This window comes from Cibotium barometz, chromosome 14 (assembly GCF_041138505.1).
Source record: "Cibotium barometz isolate CiBa-2024 chromosome 14, ASM4113850v1, whole genome shotgun sequence".
Classification (NCBI taxonomy): Eukaryota; Viridiplantae; Streptophyta; class Polypodiopsida; order Cyatheales; family Cibotiaceae; genus Cibotium; species Cibotium barometz.
Genome location: NC_141059.1, coordinates 56,394,955 through 56,418,095, shown reverse-complemented (window position 1 = coordinate 56,418,095; position 23,141 = coordinate 56,394,955). Strand labels below are relative to the sequence as shown.

The window sequence follows — 23,141 nt, the reverse complement described above, 5'->3', positions numbered from 1 at the left end:
ATTCAAGGCATAAATGTCTTGCCTCCTGCTTTGCCAAGCTTAACAAGCATAAAATCTTGAAAAGCCCCTTGATTTAAGATCAATTGCTGATCATACATGGTACATTGACGCACATGAAGGCATCAAGAGTCTTCGCGATGCTCCCCCCTGGCCACATATACATCCAATACATGAAAGCCCCTTGATTGACAGGCACATTGAGTGCTTGTCAGGCATCAACACATTGCCCAAAGCATCAACTGCGAGTGCCTGCATGCAAATCAACCAAATCGGCACAAAAGCCCCTTGATTTGCACTGCAATTTGCTGCCATTTTGCCCGAATGTGCGATTTCTCACATCATACAGCATGTATGAGTGCTTAATTGCACAATTACATCAAAAGCCCCAAATTTCAACATCCAATTTCCTGCAAATTAATCCTGATTGTGACCAATGTCACCCAATTTTGCCAATTTTGCTCAAAAATTGAGCAATTTGGCACCTGTATCTGCTCAATTGATGATTGTACCTGCTCAATTGCAAATCCCAAAAAAAAATTGAGGCAAATACCTTGTAATTTCTGATTTTTCTTTTTGTTGCAGGAAAAGGAGTTGATGATTTTTGCTGTTGCAGAAAAGGGTGGGGGGCGCTTCTTGCTGATGTGCCTGCTGCTGTGCAGGTAGGGATGGCTGGGCAGCCCTCTGCGCTGCCAAATTGCTCAGTCCCAGACCCCGACCTGATCCTCATAAATGGAGACGCAGGGGCTGAAGCAGAACGCTGCAAGAGCAACGAAGAGCAAGAGCAGCAGCGATGGCGTCGAACAAGCCATGAGAGAGACAGAGATCCCTTCGCTAATCCTGCAATAGCCCGATTGCTGTGCGCTTAATAGCCTTACGATACGTGTGTTTTCGCTACACACGTTGCTGCACTTTTTGGACCAACGCCTCAACGCCACGTGCTCACCCAGCCTAGCTTCGAGCTGACACCTAGTCGACCTGTGTTCGCTCGCTGCTGAGCGCCACTCGCCTAGGTGGCCAGCGCTTCTACACGCCCTTCGCCACAGGTTGCTGTAGGCGCCTGACTACGTGTCCGCCTGCCTTCGCTTGTGGTTTGCTACACGTAGCTCTACCACGTCAACAATTAGTCGACCTGATTCAGCTGCAGCCTGCGTAAGTTGCAGAGAGAGAGAGCTACGCTTTCCTACGTTCAACACAAACAGCTGTAGGCGCCTAGCTCCACCATCATGTTGGAAGTAAACTACACATGCAGAGAGCTGCAGACTAGCTCTGATACCAGTTGAATGGGAGAGATGAATTAGGGTTAGAGTTATTCATGTGGGAGACATACACAGAGAAACAAGGGAGAGAGAGAGAGAGAGAGAGAGAGAGAGAGAGAGAGAGAGAGTTGTGGGGATAAGTCAACTCATGGAATGAGTGTGTGACTCCCCTATCACACATGTATATTGCACTAGTACACATAGTGCACTTAGTACATTAAAAGTACTAAGTGTACTATGTACTATAACTTATGGGCTTGTACACACTATAAGGGTGGGCATAATGCCTTCGCCCTTCGCCACATGTTGCTGTAGGCGCCTGACTACGTGTCCGCCTGCCTTCGCCTGTGGTTTGCTACACGTAGCTCTACCATGTCAACAATTAGTCGACCTGATTCAGCTGCAGCCTGCGTAAGTTGCAGAGAGAGAGAGAGAGCTACGCTTTCCTACGTTCAACACAGACAGCTGTAGGCGCCTAGCTCCACCATCATGTTGGAAGTAAACTACACATGCAGAGAGCTGCAGACTGGCTCTGATACCAGTTGAATGGGAGAGATGAATTAGGGTTAGAGTTATTCATGTGGGAGACATACACAGAGAAACAAGGGAGAGAGAGAGAGAGAGAGAGTTGTGGGGATAAGTCAACTCATGGAATGAGTGTGTGACTCCCCTATCACACATGTATATTGCACTAGTACACATAGTGCACTTAGTACATTAAAAGTACTAAGTGTACTATGTACTATAACTTATGGGCTTGTACACACTATAAGGGTGGGCATAATGCCTTTACCCCAACACTCTCAACATACATAAAAACAAGAAAATGATTTTAGGAGATTAATCCCCCCTTGATGCTGGCGATGTCGCCTTTTCCGACATCTCTTCCATGCTACTGCCATGTCCATGATCTTATGGGAACTTCAGTTTGCTGAACGTAGATATGATTTACCGAATTTTGGCTGATTTGGAAAAAAAAACCCAAATTTATGTCGTTGCAGGGACTTCAAGCTCAATGCAGAGGGCTGATTTTTACAAAAGCCTTAATTTTTTCGGTTATTGCAAGCTTAAATTAGGTTAATTTCTCATATTTTTAGAGAAACCCCCATTTTTTAGGGTTTGTAGAGTATTCAATCATACAATTTTCAGCACATTTCCGAAAATCCCCAATTTTTATAAAGTGCAAGAGCTTCAATTTTTACCAATTTTACTGATTTTGTTGAAAATTAAAAATGCCCCAATTGTGTTGATGCTAATGTAATGCAGGTATAGAAACTTGATAATTGCAGATATGCCCTGTTTTCTTTGCTCTTGCATTTACTGAAGTGGCTTCGAAGCTCACTGCTATTGTGGCTGAGTTTGTGATCGATGGAGAGGGCTAACAAAGATGACGATGATGAGTTGCTGATGGTGACAGCCTGAAGAAGCGTGGCTCACAACTTCCTAAGCACAGAAGGCTCTTCGAAGGCCCTCCATCAACGACGGGCTGAGATGCGCAAGGTGGCTACAGCCTGGGCTGCAACAACTATGGGGCCTGAAACTCCATAGCATGGAGAGAGAGCTAGAGAGAGACGAACGATATGCTAGAGAGAGACTATGATGCACGAGTGTTGGACACAATCTCACATAACGCTTGATTGATGTAAAATGAAAGTACATGCTGCCCTTTTTGTAGGTGCAAGACCTTATCTTATGACTTACACAAATCACAAGTACTAATGGGCACAAGACACATAGCACATACTAATCTTATCCAGATAAGAGGGCATACACACTTTTAGCCCTTTTAGAGGCTGTACACACAGACACACACGTGAAGATCCGAATATCCCAACAAGCCTCTTGCTTCAAATTGAAGCCATTCCAGCCTTGGTCCTCAATGATTGCCCAAGCGAGAGTCATGAAGAGCTTCTAAGCTTCCCCCCCTGCCTGCCCGTCGCCTGCGCCCCCCCTCCTGTTCTGCGCCTCAGCCCGCCCTCCTCTCCCTTCCGTCACACAGCAGCCCCCCCCCCCCCTCTTTCGCTTCTCTTTCCTCCGCCCTGCCCTATCCGCTCCCCCCTCTTCCCTCGGCACCTTCATCTCCTCCTGCCACCCTTTTGCCGCTTTCCTTTGCCCCTAACCTGTCCCGCTCATTTTTAGAACACCCCACCCCCCCCCCCTCTTTTTCCCGTCCTCCTTTTTGCCTATCTCCTTTTCTTCCCTCCTATGCAGGTTGGTGCTTCCAGGCTCTTTGGGGTTTTTTCTCTATTTGGCAAGCTTCGACCCATTCTGGTCTTCGCCCTCAGGAGGACTCCATGGTAGCCGCTCCATCATCCCCGACCGAGGCCATCGTTGCTTGCATTTCCTTCTCCAAAGCAGATCTTCAAATTCTCGCCACGACTATTGCCTCTCTTGAGGCCTCCACCCTAATTTGCAAAAGTTGGTAGCCGCCCTACGTACGGACAGCTCAATGATCTTTTACAGGCGAGTCTCATTAGCGAACCTGCAAAGATCACCGATATTCACCCTCTAGGCGCGGATACTGCCTGGTGGAGTTCGACTCGCCATCGGCATCAGACCGAGTCTTGCAGTTGAGTCCCCTTGCATTGTGTACGACGCAGGCCTTCTTTGCACAGTGGCAGCCCGGCTTCGATCCATGCGTCCGACCCTCTGGCTGGCATTTCGGGCTTCCCAATGACAATTTGTTTCCCAAGCCTTAGGAAGGAGTACCTTCCTCTTCTCCCAGTGATTGGTGGTGCCACCCGGAGAATGATGGAGTCCCCCCCTCACCGCTGCCTCGGCCCTCGCACGAGCAGCTGAGATTCCCTCTCTCCGCATCTGCTGTTTTCGTCTGTTGGCACCAAGTTTCCGTCAACGTTGCCGTTTCCATCCGTTGCTGTCGTCGCTGCTACCGTTGACGTCGTTTTGCTGCCAGCTATCGCCTGAGAGTGATGGCTAAGCCACAAGCACCAAGGTGTGGTGCTTTCTTACACAGCCAATCGGGTCTTCTTCTCTTACTCTCTCTCAACTCTGTTGCACACATAAGCCATCACCGCCGTCTGGTCACCGTCAATTCTCAAAAGAGAAAAAAAAAAAGGCCACGTTTTCTTTTACAAAAAGCTTTTTTTTGAAGCCTAAGTTCTCTACTCCAAGATTCTAAGAGGCAATTCATGCGCGGTGCATCTCGAGAAAATCTCTCCTTCCGATGGTCCATTGCATATAGCACCTATATATATGTGCCGACCCGCATGATTTCTGGCAAGTCTTCTCTTAGTGATACGTTCCACGAAGCTGTAGCTCTACATGGGCTTCAGACTACATCGGCTTTGACATCCTTACGACCAGGGTAATCCTTCTCTTTCTATTTTCTGTCGTTTGGTGCTTCTTGCATATTATTAGTTAGAAATGAAATCCGATCACGCTATCCCACAATCACCGGAGTATGTCCCTCTTTGCCAACAAATGCATGATTTGAGGGAGCAAATGAATTCATTTATGAAAGATATCTGCACCATGTTAACACCTACAGCACCTCAGCGAACTTCGGATACCCATCACTTGGGTAGTCACAACGGTACACCGGAAAGCGGATTTAAACCAAAACTTGCACTAAAGGATTTGAAGCCACCAAAGTACACTGGCACTTTACCTTCTCGCACGGCTGATGCAATAGATTAGTGGCTTTCTAAGTAGGAACAATGCTTTACTTTATGTGATATTACAAATGAGCACATTAGAATCCAGCATGCTCCATATAATTTACAGGATGTGGCCCATCATTAATGGAGGAAAATTCAAAAGAACAAGGTAGTTCCGAATACTTGGGAGCAATTTAAGGATATGTTTATTCAAAATTTTGTGCACCATATGAGTAGAGTAAAGCCCTTGATACTTGGTTTTTTCTCTCTCAAAAGAATCTTACAGTTCAAGAGTATGCAAACAAGTATCGAGGGGTGCTATGAAAATTATGCAAATTTTACCAGATTTCTTACAGGTTCATAAATTTGCCTTGGGGTTAAATGATAAACTTCGACCATTAGTGCACCGTGAGAAGTGTCAAACTTTATCCAAAGCTATAGAAATGGGTTTAGTTTATGAAGATAGTTGACAGGGTCAAAATCAGGCAGTGGGTCAAATTTCAAATCTCATTTTATGCGACCTACTTATGAAGCTTCAAGGTACACTAATGGGCAAAAGGGAAAGGCATCTATGTCTATTGTACATTCCTCTACAAAGACTCTTGCAGGAGTTAAGAGCTAGCATGCTTTGATGTTGTGCTAGGGAAAGAATAGCATGCACAGAAGAAGCCTCTCATCGACTTCGCAACCCATGTCTATCAATTCATGCATGAGGGGAGGATGCATCACGTTAAAGGTGCGCCAGATCTACCCAAGAATGCATTAATTACTGCTACACAAATGCTTAAAATATCTTGTCTCTCTTTTTAGGTTGGGTTCAAAAGCTTCCGAGTGTTGTAGGCATGCATGAAAGTGAAACTCCAACTTGTAATGCCACAAAATCTTTACAAGATAAAATTTTGACGGAATTTTTTGATGTTTTCAAATCTAACCTGCTCTCTTGTTTGCCTCCACGCAAAAATGTAGAGCATCAAATAGAGCTTGTGCCCGATGCAAGTGCGGTCAATAGACCTCCGTACCGGGCCCCGACTGAGTTTGGTCAAGGAGAACGAGATGTCCAAGGTGATTGAGGAGTACCTAGCACCCATTCGCTCCAATTTCTCACCATTCACTTCTACAGTCTTGCTAGTTAAGAAGAAAGATGGTTCTTATCAAATGTGTGTATAGATTATAGAGCCTTAAATAAACTTATTGTAAAACATCGATATCCAATGCCAAGGATCGATGATTTGATAGACGCTCTAGGTGGAGCTAAAGTCTTAAGTAAGATAGATTTAAAAAGTGGATATCATCGGATTCGTATTAAAGACGAAGATGTATCCAAGATTGCTTTTCGTACTCGTTTTGGTCATAATGAGTACCTTGTAATGCCATTTGAACTTACTAATGCACCAGCCACATTTATGATGTTAATGAATGATGTCTTTAGGCCATTCATGGGTGAATTTGTGGTGGATTTTATTCACGATATTTTGATTTATAGTGAATATTTATTGGAGCACAAACCACATTTGTTTACAGTTTTGGCGTGCTCAGGGAAAATGTATTGTATGTCAATAAACAAAAGACTTTCCTATGTCAAGAGAAGTTGAATATTTGGAACACATTGTATCGGCGCTAGGCGTAAAGATGGATCCGAAGAAAGTAGGAGTAATCTTCACATGGCCCGTTCCACATGACATTACTGCGCTCAGATCTTTCTTAGGACTTTCTGGTTTTTATAGAAAGTTTATTATTTTCTATTCTGAAATATCACTGTGACAGTGCCATTGACTAACTTGTTGCACGTCACCGTTGTTTATGTCTAGACCAACATTGAACAGCAAAGATTTGATAAATTAAAGCAAGCGGTTGCAACTGTACTTACGTTGAAGATCGTGGATCCATCGTTACCTTTTGTCGTTGAGACAGATGCTAGTAGCATTGCCATAGGAACTGTGTTGAGCCAAGAAGGCCGACCAGTGGCTTTTGAGAGTAAGAAACTCAGTAGTTCACAACACAAGTGACCCACACATGAGCTTGAATTATGTGCAATTATACCGCACTCTAGGTGTGCAGGCATTACTTGTATGGAGCTGAGTTTAAGGTATACGCGGATCATGATACACATTTTTGTAACTTGCAGATTTAGGAGGCCGTCGAGCAAGATGGACCAAATTGATGCAAAAGTTTCACATGGAAATCTTGTATTGAGAAGAAAAAGAGAATGTTGTTGCTAATGCATTACAGTCGAGAGTGAGATCATTCATAGAATAAGTGAAGCTCAAAAGACGGATCTGTACGTTCAATGGTTATGGAATAAGGCTAGCCAAGCAGATGAGAAATCAGCCCCGTCTAATTTTTTGTCTAGTAAACATAGATTTCGTATTGAGAATAGAATTCTCAAGACGAACGACAACATATGCGTTCTAGACTCACTCAGATAATTTGAGGATATTAGTGACACGAGAATGTCACGATAGTCCAAGGTGGAAAGGTACGTAGTGAACGGCATGCTATCAGTACGTACGGAACGTACTTCTGTGCGGAACAAATTTTAAGGTACGTAAACAATACGTACCATTTGTAAACTGTCCTAGAAACCTGAATATTTTGTAGACATAGCAACCAAAATACTTAAAATAAAGACTGAACCTCATTACTTAAAGTTTAAATCAGTTACCAAGCCCATTACACAAAACCTCATGTCAACAGTCATAGTGATATAAGCAAGAACCATGAAAGTCATAGATGATAAAAGAGAGTACAAATATCATGTCTACAGCACATGTCCTGGTCCACAAGTGCAAAAAGCAAAACAATGAAACACTACAGTTGTCTAGACTCTAGACGCAAGAGTCTCAAATCTCATCATCAGATGAAGATGATGAGTCTTCTGAAGAGAGCATGCCTCCATCATTGATACCATTGCCCTCTTCATCGAACTCTGGCTCACCAACAACAAGCTCCAGTGCATCCTCGTCATGTGCCTCGGGAATTTGAGTGTGAATGAGTTCGACAGCCTCATTTGCACGCCTCTGCTGGGTGCGACGAACTGGAAGCTTTCCCCTGCGAATACTCTCTCGTCTCGCGGAGCCTGGATCTGGAGCTGCCTGGCGTAGAGGAATGCTAAGAGATCATCCACGTGAGCGGGTCACACAACGATCCACACTCTCAAGCTCTCTATGTAAAGCTCTCAAAATCTCATCTTGCTCATCTCTAATCTGCCGATCCACAAGCTCCGGGCTGGGTATATCTACCAATTTGAGTAGTGTTGGATCAACCTGTTTAAACATGCCACAAATTGCATATTGGATATTCATTGAACTAGAAAAAAATTTCTACGTCTAGTTCTTCTTGAGTCCAAATTCCAATTTATACCTGCTTCGGTGACCCCAAAGCATGGTGGCTTCGCACGAGCCTCATGTTAGCTCTGCAGTACACCAACTTCTCTAATTGAGAAGTACTAAGGCGATTCCGAATCTTGGTGTGTATAAGAGAGTATGAGCTCCAGTTCCGCTCACATGCTCCAGCTGAGCAATCCTGTGCAAAAATGAGTGCAATGCGAGCAAATTTGTAAATCTTTTAATGCTAAAACATCAAGCTTCACTTCCGAAGACTGTACTTTAGAGATTAATTACAAGTTACCTGAGATAGAACACGAAGAGCAAAGCGTGAAAGGTTTGGAAGACCAACCCTTCCATAAGAGTGCCACCATGTCAAAGGGAATTTCATGGCTTCCTTCCTCAATAACATAGGTCTCGCAAATAAAGCACCAATACCACTCATGTACGTGGTGAACTCTCTATCAATCTGAAGTTGCTCCTCCTCTGAGAACATCCTTCCAACATACTCTGACTGCTTCATGCTCAAAGCAGTATTATTCCATAACTCTGGCGACCTCTAGAGAGGATGGAGCATGGCAGCCATCGCATGGATGGGACGGCTCATGAATGTCCACCGTTTGTCTACAATGTCCAAGATCTCACCTCGGCTGAAAATGAGAGATTGAAAATACATGTCTTAGGTTATAGTGTACACATGTCAGTCCTGACATGTCATGAGAATCGAGAATCGAGAAGTCATAAAAATCAAAGAAAGAGGAAGAAATTAGAACTATTGCTTACCGTTGAGCAGTCATCATGGAGCACTGAGCAACATGGTCTTTCATTTGCATAAACAAATGAAAGACCAACCCCAAAGTTGAGCCCTCCATGTCTGTAAGTCGGAGAAGGACATACACGGGCTTAAGTGCAACTGAAAGGCTATGAACTTGCTGCCAAAAATCATCATCCAGGATCCGCCTCTGCAAGTATTTTGTATGCTCATCCTCTGAATGATGCATCTGTCGCCACCTTGGATCCACAACTGTTGATGATAGTGAATCTCTTATCTTGTAGAGCCTATCCAAGACCAAGAATATGTAGGCAAACCTGGTCTTGGAGGGTCTCACCATATCCAAAGGGCTATGGCTCCGAAAGATGGCAAGAGCCTGATGCTTCTTGCCATCTTTCCAGCGTCTGCAACAATGGGCAGAAGAAGGTGGTGATCTTTACAGCATCTGCAACAATGGGCTGCACCCAAACAAGCTTCCCAATGTCTTCCATAAGTAAATCAAGACAATGGGTAGCACATGGAGTCCACACTATATGTGGAAACTCTGTCTCGACCATTTGACCCATTGCCTTGCAGTTAGAGAGGCGTTGTCGGTCACCACCTGCACAACATTGTCCTCCCCAACCTCAAGGGTAGCCTGTCGAATGTGGCCATAAATGAACTCCCCTGTGGTCCTGTCTCCTGCTCTCCCTGCATCCACAGCACGCAAGAAATATGTGCCCAAGCAAGATGACACAAGGATATTGATTATGTGCCTCTTGCGAATGTCTGCCCACACATCTGAAATAATAGTGCATCCAAACTCCTGCCAACCTGCTTTCACAGGAGTGAGCGCCTTGTCTATCAAGGCCTTCTGCTCATCCAACATGGATGTACGCATCTTCGTATACTCAAGACCTGTCCACGTCTCAGTAGGCCCTACCTGCGCAATTGCTTTCACCATTCTTTTCCATTGGTCTGTCCTTAACACACTGAAGGATATATTACACTCAATAAGAGTACGACAAATCTCCATTTCTACCACCCTTTGCCGCTCCTTTACCCAAGCTTGTGATGAGATACAAGAACGCAGAGTGGATTGCTTTGATGCCTCCCCTGTACCTCTCGCATCTTGTGGCAGGAGGTTCTCATCATCGGCAATACGTGCCCTCTTCTTGCCTGTGGTGGATTGGACTGAAGCCAAAAGACTTTCACCCTCATCTAGTGTACCTAAACCTGTAACATCTCCAATAAAAGCATCATGGAGAGCATCTTGCGTACTTTCACCACCTCTCACACTGCTTGCACCACCCATTGCAGGACAATTCTCCGCAATCAATTGGTCCCTCAAAGCTTGTGGTATTTTATGACATGGACCACATTGATTGGTGCACCATGACGCGAGTTATGGTGCTAGTGTACTTCTCCCCGCAATACTTCCATGCCCATAGCCGAGTACTTGCTGAGAAGGGGTGTTAACAATGCTCAGGACATTGGTGTGGATTGCCCTGTTCAAGTTAGTCTTGCGCGGCATGATGAAGTCTGGGCGGGAGAGAGAGCGAGGAAATTTGCTCTGCAAAGTTTTGCATGTACACACAGGACACTCGATTTTGCAAGTACACACAAAATGCCCAAAATTTGGTCGCTTATCTACAATCGCCTAAACACGCGTCTCACCACACACGCGACAATTTTTTTTTTTAAAATGATTGCGTATGGATCCGTAGAGTACGGTACCATGCCGTACCATACTGTACGGATCCGTACATACGTACGGCAACAACCTTGCAATAGTCCATGTGCTGGACACCCAGAAATTAAGAAAACAATTAAGCTCATTAAACGTTTCTACTGGTGGCCACAGTTAAAGAAACATATTAATCATTATATCACACATCATTTACAATGTCAAGTTACTAAATTCGAGCGGGTAAAGTAGTTGGGATTGTTACATCCGTTGCTTGTTCTAGAGAGGAAATGGCAGAGTATCTCCATGGATTTCGTTATGGAAAACCATGAAAGGTTCTAATGCTATCTTTGTAAGTGTGGATAGATTATCTAAGATGGCACATTTTATTCCTACCACGAACAAAGTTGACGCTTCACAAGTAGTAGAATTATTTATTGCCAATGTGTTTAGATTACATGGCTTGCCAGAATTCATCGTGTCGGATAGAGATCCACGGTTTACAAGTAATTTTTGGCAACATGTTTTTAGTAAACTTGGCATGCAACTCTGCATGAGTAGCGGGGTGATCATCCACATACGGATGGTCAAACCAAGAGAGTCAACCAAGTCTTGGAGGATATGTTGAGAGCCTATGTTGGGGAACAATAGAGCAATTGGGAAAAGTATTTACCTTTGTTGGAGTTTGCGTATAATTCGCGAAAACATTCCTCTGCAAACTTTTGTCCATTTGAATTGAATTATGGGTATAATCCATTGATGCTAGGTACAATTAGATTACCTCAAAAGACACCCAGTATAGCTGAATTTCTATCTCAGATGCAATTAAATTTAGCTAGAGCTCGAGATTATATCCGTCGGGCTACGGATCAAGAGATTATAAGTATGCTAATCCCAAGCGGATAGCTCGTTCTTTTAAAGAGGGAGAGAAAGTGTTTCTACTTGTTCCATGAAGAACTGTGACGCTTCATGCGAGTAAATCTACTAAGTTGTCACCTAGATATTGTGGGCCATGGACGCTTTTGAACCAAGTCAAAGATGTGGCTTGTAAGTTAAACTTACTACAAGGCTATCGTGTCCACCGAGTATTTCATGTGAGTCGATTGAAGCATTATCTTCACGATGGTGGTAATTTAGTTGATGGTATGATTGCTTTGCAGGAACCTGGTCAAGAAGATCATGGACCAAAACAGACCCTAGAACAAAGAGAAAGACGATTGCGAAATCATACTCTTCAGGAGTTCTTTGTAAAATGGAAAGGACGTCCCTTCACATATGTAACGTGGGAAGTATAGTTTCACTTTCGTAAGTGTTATCCTCAGTTTGTCATCGAGGCCGATGATTCCTAAAAGGGGAAAAGAATGTTACGACCCTTACATGTGGGACGCGTACACACTAATACACGGGATTTACATGCTAGTAATGCGTGGGACACACGGGCATTGCGTGGGAAAGCTAATGGCGTCATTCTATTGCACAAGTGTGAACGGGTAACGTTCATGGGTGACGGTTGTAGGCCAAAGACTCGATGATGTGTAGCATGGGGGTACGAGCGAGGACACGGGGGACATGTGAGTATGGTATGTGGCTGGTAAGGTACACAATGGACGCCCGGGATCAATGGTATATGAAACCGATCCCGTCAAGTGGGAAAGACTCCGTTGGACACCCACACGCGTAATAGCACAACTTAATACCACAATTTGAAATGGACAACTTAATAACAACTTGAAATTGAAATGAAATGAAATGAGATAAATGGACACCAGCACTGGGGCCGGAACGGGCCGACCCCCCCCTTAATATATGATATATTTATTGGGAGTATTTAACAAATACAATGCACTGGGGCCGGAACGGGCCGACCCCCCCTCAATATATGATATATTTATTGGGAGTATTTAACAAATACAATGCTCCATGGGTTCCAAGAACCAGATGATGTCCATGTACAAATGAATACAGTACCAAACAAATAGCTCGAAGTAGATATTCGAAGCAGAACGACCACTAGCGTGGTCCAGTCTCTACGGTCCTGTGCTTACACTGGACTCCGCGGAGAGCGCCCAACTGGTGTTCCAAGACCACGCACAAACAGGCGCTCTCGTACTAACGCCTGGCTCTCCCGATCTCAGCACCTTTGGACCGAGGTTCTCCAATAGCTTGGACTACCCGGCACCGAACGGGTGTTGCCGTGGAGAGAGTCCCTTAGCAGATTTATCACAAAATACTTTATTTAAATCTGAAAATTCACTAAAATACTAGCCTCTTCACATGAGACACCGGCCTGGCCTCAAGTGAACGAGACGCAAAAACTGGAGATGGACCAAATGGTCGGCCAATTGGTGACATTCCCTCGGGCTTCTAAAGAGTTGTCCTCAACTGAAAAGCCTCAAGATATGCCTGCAACAACTGTGGGTAATCAACAAAATAATCCTCATTTACCCACTTCGCATCAATAGGCAAATAATTTTTAAACTTCACAAGGTATCTCCTAGAAAGCTTTCCTGCAGGTAGCTTTCTCTCCTTGTGAAAAACAATCTGTTCTAGCTGGAGGATCTCCTCAAGCTCTTTAATCTCTGGCGGATCTTCTGTCATCACAGGCTCGTCAGGATATGGCCCCACATATTTCCGAAATAGACTCATATGAAAAGCATTGTGAATCTTCCAATGACTAGGTAAAGCAAGCCTGTAGGACACTTCATTGATCTTCTAAATCACCTTGAAGGGTCCATAATAGCGAGGAGAAAGCTTAGGATATGATCCTTCTCGTCCTGGCCTCTTCCGAAGCCTAGCTTTCTCAAATTTCAGCAAAACCCAATCACCTTCTTTGACTTGCATGTCCCTTCTATGCTTGTCAGCAGCCATTTTATGCTTATCTTGAGATCTTGCAATGGCTGTCCGCACCTGACCAAAAGCTACATCCAAGTCTCGAACATATTCCTCAGCTGCAAAAATCTCATCCTTTGTACGAAGGATGGGTGGCAATACCACTCTGCCATAAATAATCTCAAACAGAGCCTTTCCCGTGGAGGCATGGATTGTATTGTTGTAGGCAAACTCAACAAGTGGAAGATACTTCTCCCTTGCAATCTTTTGATCCGCCACATAACACTTCAATAAATCCAACACGGCTGAATTTGCAGCTTCACTTTGGCCATCCGTTTGGGGATGATAAGCTGATGAAAACTCAAGCTTAGTACCCATATTATCAAATAAAAGCCCTCCAAAAGAGGCTTGTAGTCCTGGGATCTCTATCCCCAACAATGGATTTAGGCATACCATGATGCTTAAAAATATTAGCAAGAAAAAGCTTTACCATATGATCAGCTTTAATGGTTTTCTTGACGGGCAAGAAATGAGCTTGCTTGCTAAACCTGTCCACAACGGTCCAAATAGCATCATTCCCATGCTAGGATCTAGGCAAGTCCATAATAAAATCCATAGTAATACTTTCCCAAGGTTGCGAGGGAATAGGCAATGGCTGAAGCAAACCTGGAGGTTTTTTCCTATCAAATTTTACCTTTTGGCAAGTAATACATGCACGCACATAAGCATCAATGTCTTTACGCATGCTCGGCCAAAAGAAATACCTCTGAATCATGCGTGTAGTAGGCATGATACCTCTATGACCAGCATAAGGCGGAGCATGACATTCGTCCATAACCTTTGGACGCAAATCCTTCACCACACATAGGCAATTATCCTTCATAAGATAACCCTCGTTGATAACATAAGAGGCATGTGAATAACCAGCCATCAAATCAGTCCATATATGGCAAAAATCAGCATCCAAATGATACAAATCTCCCATAGCAGATAAGTCCCCATGAGAGGCCACTGAGACTGCAGCTACATAAGACCTCCTGGATAATGCATCGGCCACCACATTTTTCTTTCCTGGAGTATGCACAATCTGAAAATGAAACATGGAAAGAAAATTTGCCATTCTCATCTGCTTCTCTAAAAGCTTTGTTTGAGATAGAAAGTATCTCAAGCTTTGATGATCTGTCTTGACTACAAATTCAGCCCCAAGAAGATAATGTTTCCACATCTTTAAAGCATGAATTACAGCCAAGAGCTCTTTCTCATAGATATCCATATGAAGCTCAGCATCATGCAAACGACGGCTCTCGTATGCAACTGCATGCCCTTCTTGATTTAGGACAGCTCCTATACAATCACCATAAGCATCACATTCAACTACGAATGACTTGTGCAAGTCAGGACCAATCAATACTGGACCACATATAATAGCATGCTTGAGCTGCAAAAAAAGCATCCTGTTCTTTTGAAGTCCATTTAAAAGTGATTTTCTTTTTTGTGAGATCATGTAGAGGAGTAGCAATCATAGCGAAATGCCTTATGAAACGCTTGTAATACGAACATAATCCCAGAAAACTACGTACTTGATGTACGTTTTGCAATTCGGGCGAATTCCGAATGGTTTCTATCTTTGCAGGATCCATTGTAACTCCATCCTTGGATACAATGTGTCCCATATAATGAATCTCTGAAAGGAAAAACTCACTTTTCTTGGCATTAATGAAAAGTTTATGTTTCCGCAACTCTTCGAACACTGTGACCAAATGAGTTCTGTGTTCCTGCAAAAGTTTTCTCATATGTTCCATTTCAGCCCTCATTGCATCAGGCTCTTGTTCAAGCATAACTGTCTTTCCTGGAGACAGTTGACCCTTTGATTCACTATCATTAACCCTTTCAAGGGGCTTGTGCCTTCCTCGCAGAGCGTCAGAACCACGAGAGTCACTAGATGGACCCCTCGAATTTGGCACTTCCAAAGGGTTAAAATATGAAATATCAAAACAACATGTGCAATATACTTACCACCTGTTCACATGCACCGAAACTCGTCAGAAGACAGAGCAGACTTCATGACTCACTGGCAAGCGTCCCCGCTCAGTAAGTAACACGTCAAACAGGCAAACACAAAAATACAAGTCATGCGAAAACAGTTTCAAACATGCAGAACATGAGTGCATGTGCAAATAGTATCATGGACATATCTCCCGTTCATGGAACAAGTACAAAATATCTGTCGGCACAAAAAATGGCACGACGTAAAACATAAAAACCTAGTCTTCCTATGGAGTGACAGTCCCATAGGTAAGACACAGTTCCAGGCACGAGCCTCCCTATGGAGTGACAGTCCCATAGGTAAGACACGGCACGAATACTGGCTCTTCCATGGCGTGACAATCCCATGGGTCGAACACAGTCCAGGTCATACACAGGTGGCACCGGTCTGGCTCCCGTCCATACGACACCATCCTGCTAACACACGGATGGCACCAGTCTGGCTCTCGTCCATGTCAGCAAAATACTGGCCTCTTCACATGAGACACCGGCCTGGCCTCAAGTGAACGAGACGCAAAAACTGGAGATGGACCAAATGGTCAGCCAATTGGTGACAGTATATATAATGGTTGGGTGGTTAAACATGGTATGCCAAGGTAGGTTTATTTTAGCTATTTTTGAGTTCTTCTTCTCTCTTACGTTTTTGCATGAGGCTAGATTCAAAGATCTAGAGCTCCTTGCACAAAGGCTTGACAGAACTCAATTCGCTCCTATCGCGCACGAGGTGCATAAAAACAATACAAGATGGCAAATGATGGTCAAGTCTTCTTTTCTCCACTGCCCTTGATATAGTTAGTCCAAAGGATTCTCGATCCTTACACATGGGCAAGAATGGAACCACTCTTCATAGGGATACAGACTTTTAATGATGTGTAGTCTTGTAAAAAGTCTATTTTGTTTATGTTAATTCTTTGCGAGTGAAATTCTTCAATTAATTGTTTAGATTGTGATGCTTGTCATTCTGTACTAAATCTAATTTTTTAGTTACGACATGTGATACTTCAGAAGTTGATAACCCAAAACCTTCATATTCATGCATGTTTAAGAGACGAAATGTATAAAAAAACTCACGGTCAGCAAACCTAAACCGTGGAAATCAGCCCATATAGAGGCATCCATACAAGGTTCAAGGTTTTTCAACCGTAATGCATGGTTGTAGACTCAACCGGGGACGAAAACTCTATTGAGAATCATTTGATACTCAATCAAGGAAGTGGCATCAATAAAACCTCAATCCCAACCTCTTGAGGTATCAAAGAAGGGAGGGTTACATATTGAACTTTAAAGTGTATTTTCTTCTAAGCTACCTTATGGATTACCTCCTCATAGAAGAACAAACCATAAGATTGAGACACTCCATTGGCCCTGCCAATTTTAAGAATCCAAACAGAACGAGAATTTAAAAAATGGATAAAGTAGCGAGGAAGATTTCATAACATACCTGGATGGGAAATATATTGCCAATAAAATTTTCATGAAAAGCATATTGTTAGGAATTTTGGAAACGTGTTTCATGGTAGGCTTTTCATACAAGCTTCCTAAGTTTCAAACTTGTATAAAACACTTCATAAAATCTTTGTACAAAATGGGGGGTAAAGGTTACATGCAAAACTAAGTTTTTTGCAGTCTCACAATACTTTAAAGCAAAGAAACATTCAGCATTGAACATCCATCACTGACTAAGCCAACATTCATCATTCATCAATCACATTCATGATCAACAAATTAAATTACCAAATCCTATGTAGCCACATTGGCTCCCTAACATTGACGATCCAAAGGTTCAACAAAACTGTAGCCTCGAATTCATGCGTTCAGACTGAATATGCTATATCTTACTCCAATTTTGAGCCCAGTTTTAAAGAAAAATGTAGCCTGAAAAAGGGTGTGGAAATCAATCAAACCTTTCGTGCAAGTTTCATACAGTTTCGTTCAATATGAACGACATTCCAGTGCAATATAATTCAACTCGTGTATCGGATTTTTGTGGGAAAGCACGATAAAATCATGCAATTATGCTTGGATTACAAAGGTCTTTACAAAATGATTATTAAGGATGATATCCTTTGCAACAGATGGATGACAAGATAGAATGCCTTCATGGTGTAAAGTTCTCCACCAACATCGATCTACAAATATAGCTTGTGGCAGAGAATGTTTCGAAATCACATTCCACAAGGTATGGTCATTAGTGGTTTCAAGCCATTATTTATTCAGAACAAATGACTAGCTTCTATCATGTGGTAAGTCAAGGTCACAACTATCTATTCTTTGAAATCCAGCAACAACAAGAATGCCCTCAAGGAAGGGTGATATCCAACATCAAAAAGGCCCTTGAGGATCTTGACCACTACGCAGGCTTCAAGAGGGATACATCTCCTTTCATGCCTTGTTAACTTCATGTCATTCGTATCTTGTTCATAACCTTAGGTTTCTGTGGCTTCAGGGCCGAGCAATTGTGCAAGCAGTACTTCCTGGTCTCAATAACACCATTAGGTCAACAATGGCTTTATGCCGAGGGCTTGTGCTACTAAGTATGAGTCATGTTATTATTATCATGGTGTGATCCTTGTCATGTAATTGGTGACATTGGGTAAAGCCCATAAGGGCCTTGACCCTTTCAGTCCATACCCGACACCAAGCATGTCATGTCAGCCTGCGGCAACCATCAAATAGCCCTGATGGTCAAAAGGGAGGAACCATAGGACAAGAGACATATGAACAAAGTTCAAGTGTGGACTGAGCCCTTTTTGTGACAAAAATTAGCCTCCTGTAAGTACTAAGGGGATGGCTGGCCCCACACACTTACCTTCTTGACTAGTCAATAGGTCACTTGATTTTTAAATTTTGACCTCAAACTGAAGACAATTACTCTTTCATGTAACCCTTATTCTTACGCCCTGTTTATATACCCTTAGTATTCACAATTGCCCAAAAGCATAAACCAAGACAAACAAATTTGAAACTTCCCATCAAACATTTTTCTGATTTCAGTTCTTGACAATTCCCATATAATGGATAATAGACTCACCTGCCAGAGGGTCTGTATAAGAGCCCATCAATTTGATGCGCTCAAAAGAAGTACACTTGGACAGCCCACGTCGTCTTTGCACTTGGCTAACAGCAAGCTTAAGAAACTCTCCCATATCCTTAGATACCTACACAAACACGATAGTTCAACTAAATTTGATTTGTATTAAAGTAAAACAAACAAAACATACCATCGACCTTACTTGACATACACTAGAAGTTCAAGCATTAGGGGAGTCAAGGGAATGAGATAATGTGACCAATTGCAAGTGGGATTCTCATGTTAAAAGGTATTCTAGCAAATCAAATAGCCGAGGATTGGATTTGAGCACAATGATCATGTATGAAAAAAGCTCTAGAAAAAACTTAACAAAGCCAAGTCTTCCTGCCACAGGCAAATATATTTCAGAGCAAAGGCTCAAGTACAGAATTTAGAAAAAAAAACTTCAATAGTTCCTGCTATTTCAGGAATAATCACTTCTACCCTCATGTACAATTGTTCTGTTGAGCAAAGTTTCTTGAGAAAATACCCTCTTATAAACAGAGAATCCTAACCCCCATTTACACAAAATGTCAAGCCACCTCTTAAGCTGCATCAAAAAAAAAAAAAGCCTTTTTCCACTAACAAAGGATTCACCAAAGATTTTAGCTCGAATAATACTTTCATAAAAAGTGAGGGTTAATAAAACATTTGAGTTGACAACCCAGCCATGATCTACAGTAACCTCCGATCAACTACTTTAGCCTCACCCAATGATTTGTAAACTATATAAATGCATCAAATACTGAACTCATACTTAGATGCTGAAAGTGTCAGGTGCCACACTTAAACCCCTCATACAAAGAGGCTCTCCTCATAACTAGCTAGTCTTCTAGAAACTACCTAGGTCATTAAATCATGTTCACTATATAGACCACCACTTAGACCTAGAACTTGCATTGTTGAGTTATCAATAGCAGATGATGTTTAAAGAGCCACAATATAACTTTTGAAATGTTAAACTAGTTGCAAAGATCAAACTTGAATCACCATACATATACATCTAGCACAATTGCAATTCCATATGTTGTAAGGATTCAGAAAGCCCTGCCTTCACTGGAATTTTCTCAAGATTTGAAACTACTTTTGCAATTTCTGGAGGAACATCTGCCGACGCTTGCGTCATAATAGTAGCAACTTTCAATGAAGGCAACAATTCTTTGGATGGCAATTGTTGTGCTGGAATTTCTTCGATGTGAAAGAGAAAGGAATCCCGACTTCGAGTTTCAATCCTTGCCTGTATTCTTGTAGGAGATTTTGGAAGTTTGTCTTCTGCAGCATTTTGCAGCATTCCGCCTACAATCAACCTAACGGGTATCTCCTTCTGCAATTCCTGCACTGACTCGCCGTTGTCTCCAGCTTCATCTTTTGATTCTTGCAGGACGTCTTCAGTAGGCTGCTCAACCTCCTTGTGGCCCTTTGCACCTTCACCTTCTTGTGTTTCAACCTCTTCCAAAATTTGTTCAACAATCTTCGGGATGTCCTCGCCATTTTGAGCAATCACTCTAAAGACCTTTAATTTCACATCAGGTATCCGATCTTTAAGAAAATTTATAATGCTGCTTAGTCCATCATCCGAGACAGCCGCATCTCCAGTCTTTCCTTTTTCGTCTCCAAAAGCTTCCGTCAAATCTTTAGCCTTTATCTCCTTCCCATCTTCAGTCGACGCATTCATGTCCACAATGTTGACATCAATGTTAACATCAATCGAGGTTGGAGTCCCAAGTGCAGACTCTCCAACTCCTCCTCGTTGCAAGTACACTGCCTGCCATCAGCCAAGGGGAAAAAAACAAGTCAGCCATTCAGGTAGCCTTTAGGCTCCAATTAGTCCCATGTCATGATTCCAAATTGTTGACCTGTTGATAATAGCCTTCAGGGTCTTTCCGTATAAACACTTCAAACAATGGAGTGCCTGAAGATGCAGCTGCCAATTGCCTGAAAGCAACGGCTCACTGTCAGCAACAGACATTTCGCATGATCTAAGTGAAAATTAACTACAACACAAAATGAACTTTAACCCCTCCTGCCTTGCTGTGTAGCCCTTCGCTATGAATCTTCCATACGAGGAACTAATGTTGATAATCCGGCCATAAGGATCATTTTCACCTTCCGCTAATCCTACCCACCATCCTACCTGCACAAAGTGAGCATGTCTATTTTGACCTCAACAATACTTTGTCTGGAGGTCTCAGTTTATATGCAAAATTGCTAAATTCAAAAAGAAAACCAAGTCGTTAGGTGACCTTAAACTTTCATGTCTCAAAACAACACAAAGCCTACCAGGCCAGCTGCAGCTTCATCTCTAAGCCTTGTGGCATGTTCGTAACTTTCCTCCTCCAACGCTTTCTGAAACCACAAGAATACAAAATTTCAAGGCATCATTCACATGATGCCTCATCCGGAAGAAAGTGCAAAAATACCACATGGGTACCTTCAATTCGGCAAGAACTTCAGAAACTGGGTCATTCGCAGTTGCTGCTCTAAGAGCACTTTTCAACCGTGCAGCTTCTCTGAAATCTTCATCACAGACTGCACCTTCTAAACGAAACTGCAAGAAGAAACTCCCAGGTGTTGTTAAGCATGATTTGAACCAGAAAACATTACAGAATGAACACAAGACAACCATTCAAACATGCACATATGTTCAAGCAAGAAGTTTGTGGCAAATCTTGGAATGCCTTGAGAATGGATGCCAGCTTCTCTTGTTCTTCCACATGGACAAAGTGCTCCCGCCATCGCACCCAGTCCCATTCCTCCTTCTGCACAGCTGGCTTCTCTGGCTCCGCCTCATCCACCTGATCTGATTTCGGCTTACTGTATCTGTCAAAGTAGGTCTGCAACCTCCTGCTGGCACTGCTTAGGATATCGCGCAGCGAATCCCCGATTCGTGCAGCAACAGCCTGTAGCAGCTGCAGCTCCCAGATGGCGGGAAAATCATCGCCATAACCATCTCTCGATTGTGAGCCTCCCTCCGGAACAGAAGGAGAAGATGACGACGACGATGATGATGACGACGACGATGATGATGTGCCGCCTGGCCCATTGATGGAGCAAGACAAAGAAACCATCCTACCCGAGCTCGTCTCTAATAACCTGGTAATCCTGCGAGCCCTAGCATCGCCGGTCCAGAGCGAATGTTGCCGCGGCTTCCTTGAATGCGAGCTGAGCGATGTGTTTAGAGCCGGAAGCGCCATCGCTCTGAGCTTGAAAGTGCCACTTTCCTGAGAAGGGGCATGTGTATCTGCCACGTACGCTCTGGGTATAGGGCCAACTGTCGACATACCTGCTGCAGCCATGGCGGGGAAAAAACAGAGAGCTTGAACCCTTTCTAGCAACCAAGCATCGTAGAGCCAGCGGTACCGAGATGGAGAGGCCTTCCTCCTTCAAAGCAGCTGCTGCAACCGCTGCTGAATGAACGACTGAACAAAAACCTTTAGTAGTGTAGAGAGAGAGAGAGAGAGAGGAGGGGGGGGGGAGCAGCGAGAGACGAACAGGAAGACGGCTTCCTCTAGAACCCAAAAAAAAAAAGGCCCTTTACCCTCCTCCCGTCATCCACGAGAGGCGATATGGACTTTGATCACGTGGCTGGCATTGATTCGTGCATTCCAATGAGTTTTAGAGCACTCAATTCATCGATGGTTGTTGTTGAACATGGGTGGCGGATATGGAAGATTTGAGTCTTGATCTGGCGCTGAGGCATAACCAATGCAAGAAGCGCTTGCGATTAATTATTGGATTTTTTGCATGTATAGAGTAAAACTGAATAGGAGAATGTGTGGGAATGATAAAGAGAAAGTAAAGGCTCGAGGCAATGCAACCAATATGCAAGGGAATAATGATAATCCCATCATATGCACAAGAATTTTACCCTAAACCCTGTCTTCTCTGAAAACCTCTTATGCACTTGGCCAAATTGATCAATAAATGCACAAATGTGTAGAGGAGATCAAGGGAAGAGGGATTATGAATTGAAAAGTCAAGAAATCCCACAATAAGTCCTAATTTTGAAGGTAACTTCCCCGATATACAGAGGCGATGGCAAGGAGAATGGTTGGAGACCCAAGGTCTGAGACGGAACATACGGAGCAACAGGTGGTTACATTGGAATTGATTTTTGATGTCATAAATTAAAATTGAAATTCAACGGAAGAATGAGCACCATTTCTAAACTCCCCCTTCTTTTTGGAGTCTCCTTTGCCACGCTTGCTAGATTTTTTTGTTTGCTCATTCATCTAGGATAAAGAATGGTTGGATTTACTAAAGAAGAGAAGGGAATGCCTTTTTTCAATGAGGCATAACATCATAATCATTTTAGAGAAGACAAAAATCATAAAAACCATAAAATGAAATAGAAAAGAGAAGAATCTCCAACCTACAAGGAGAATTTGAGAGCTTTCCTTTGGCTTGATGGTTTGAGGGATCTACTCTTGTTTGAAACAAGAGTGGCCACCAATCTTTAGAATAGGGAAAGGTCAAAAACTAATGAATTATGAGTAAATTCATAGTTTTTAGCTCTGGGGAGAAGTAGAGTAACAGTGCAAAAACACTATTAAGCTTCAACA

At 43.1% G+C, this 23,141-nt stretch overlaps 1 protein-coding gene across 1 annotated transcript in view; it reads right to left on the bottom strand.

Annotated features, from left to right (window-relative positions):
- The window catches only part of LOC147632230 (protein EXECUTER 2, chloroplastic-like), a 64,321-nt gene extending 42,152 nt beyond the window's left edge, over positions 1-22,169 (bottom strand). The window contains exons 1-7 of the mRNA XM_086808906.1: positions 21,258-22,169; positions 21,011-21,127; positions 20,860-20,925; positions 20,607-20,713; positions 20,436-20,514; positions 19,631-20,344; positions 18,541-18,667 (exon numbers count right to left, since the gene is read on the bottom strand). Coding sequence (XP_086665032.1) covers positions 18,541-18,667; positions 19,631-20,344; positions 20,436-20,514; positions 20,607-20,713; positions 20,860-20,925; positions 21,011-21,127; positions 21,258-21,875 — 1,828 coding nt within the window. The 5' untranslated portion in view covers positions 21,876-22,169. The remainder of the gene's footprint in view (positions 1-18,540; positions 18,668-19,630; positions 20,345-20,435; positions 20,515-20,606; positions 20,714-20,859; positions 20,926-21,010; positions 21,128-21,257) is intronic.
- Between the last annotated feature and the right edge of the window lie 972 nt (positions 22,170-23,141).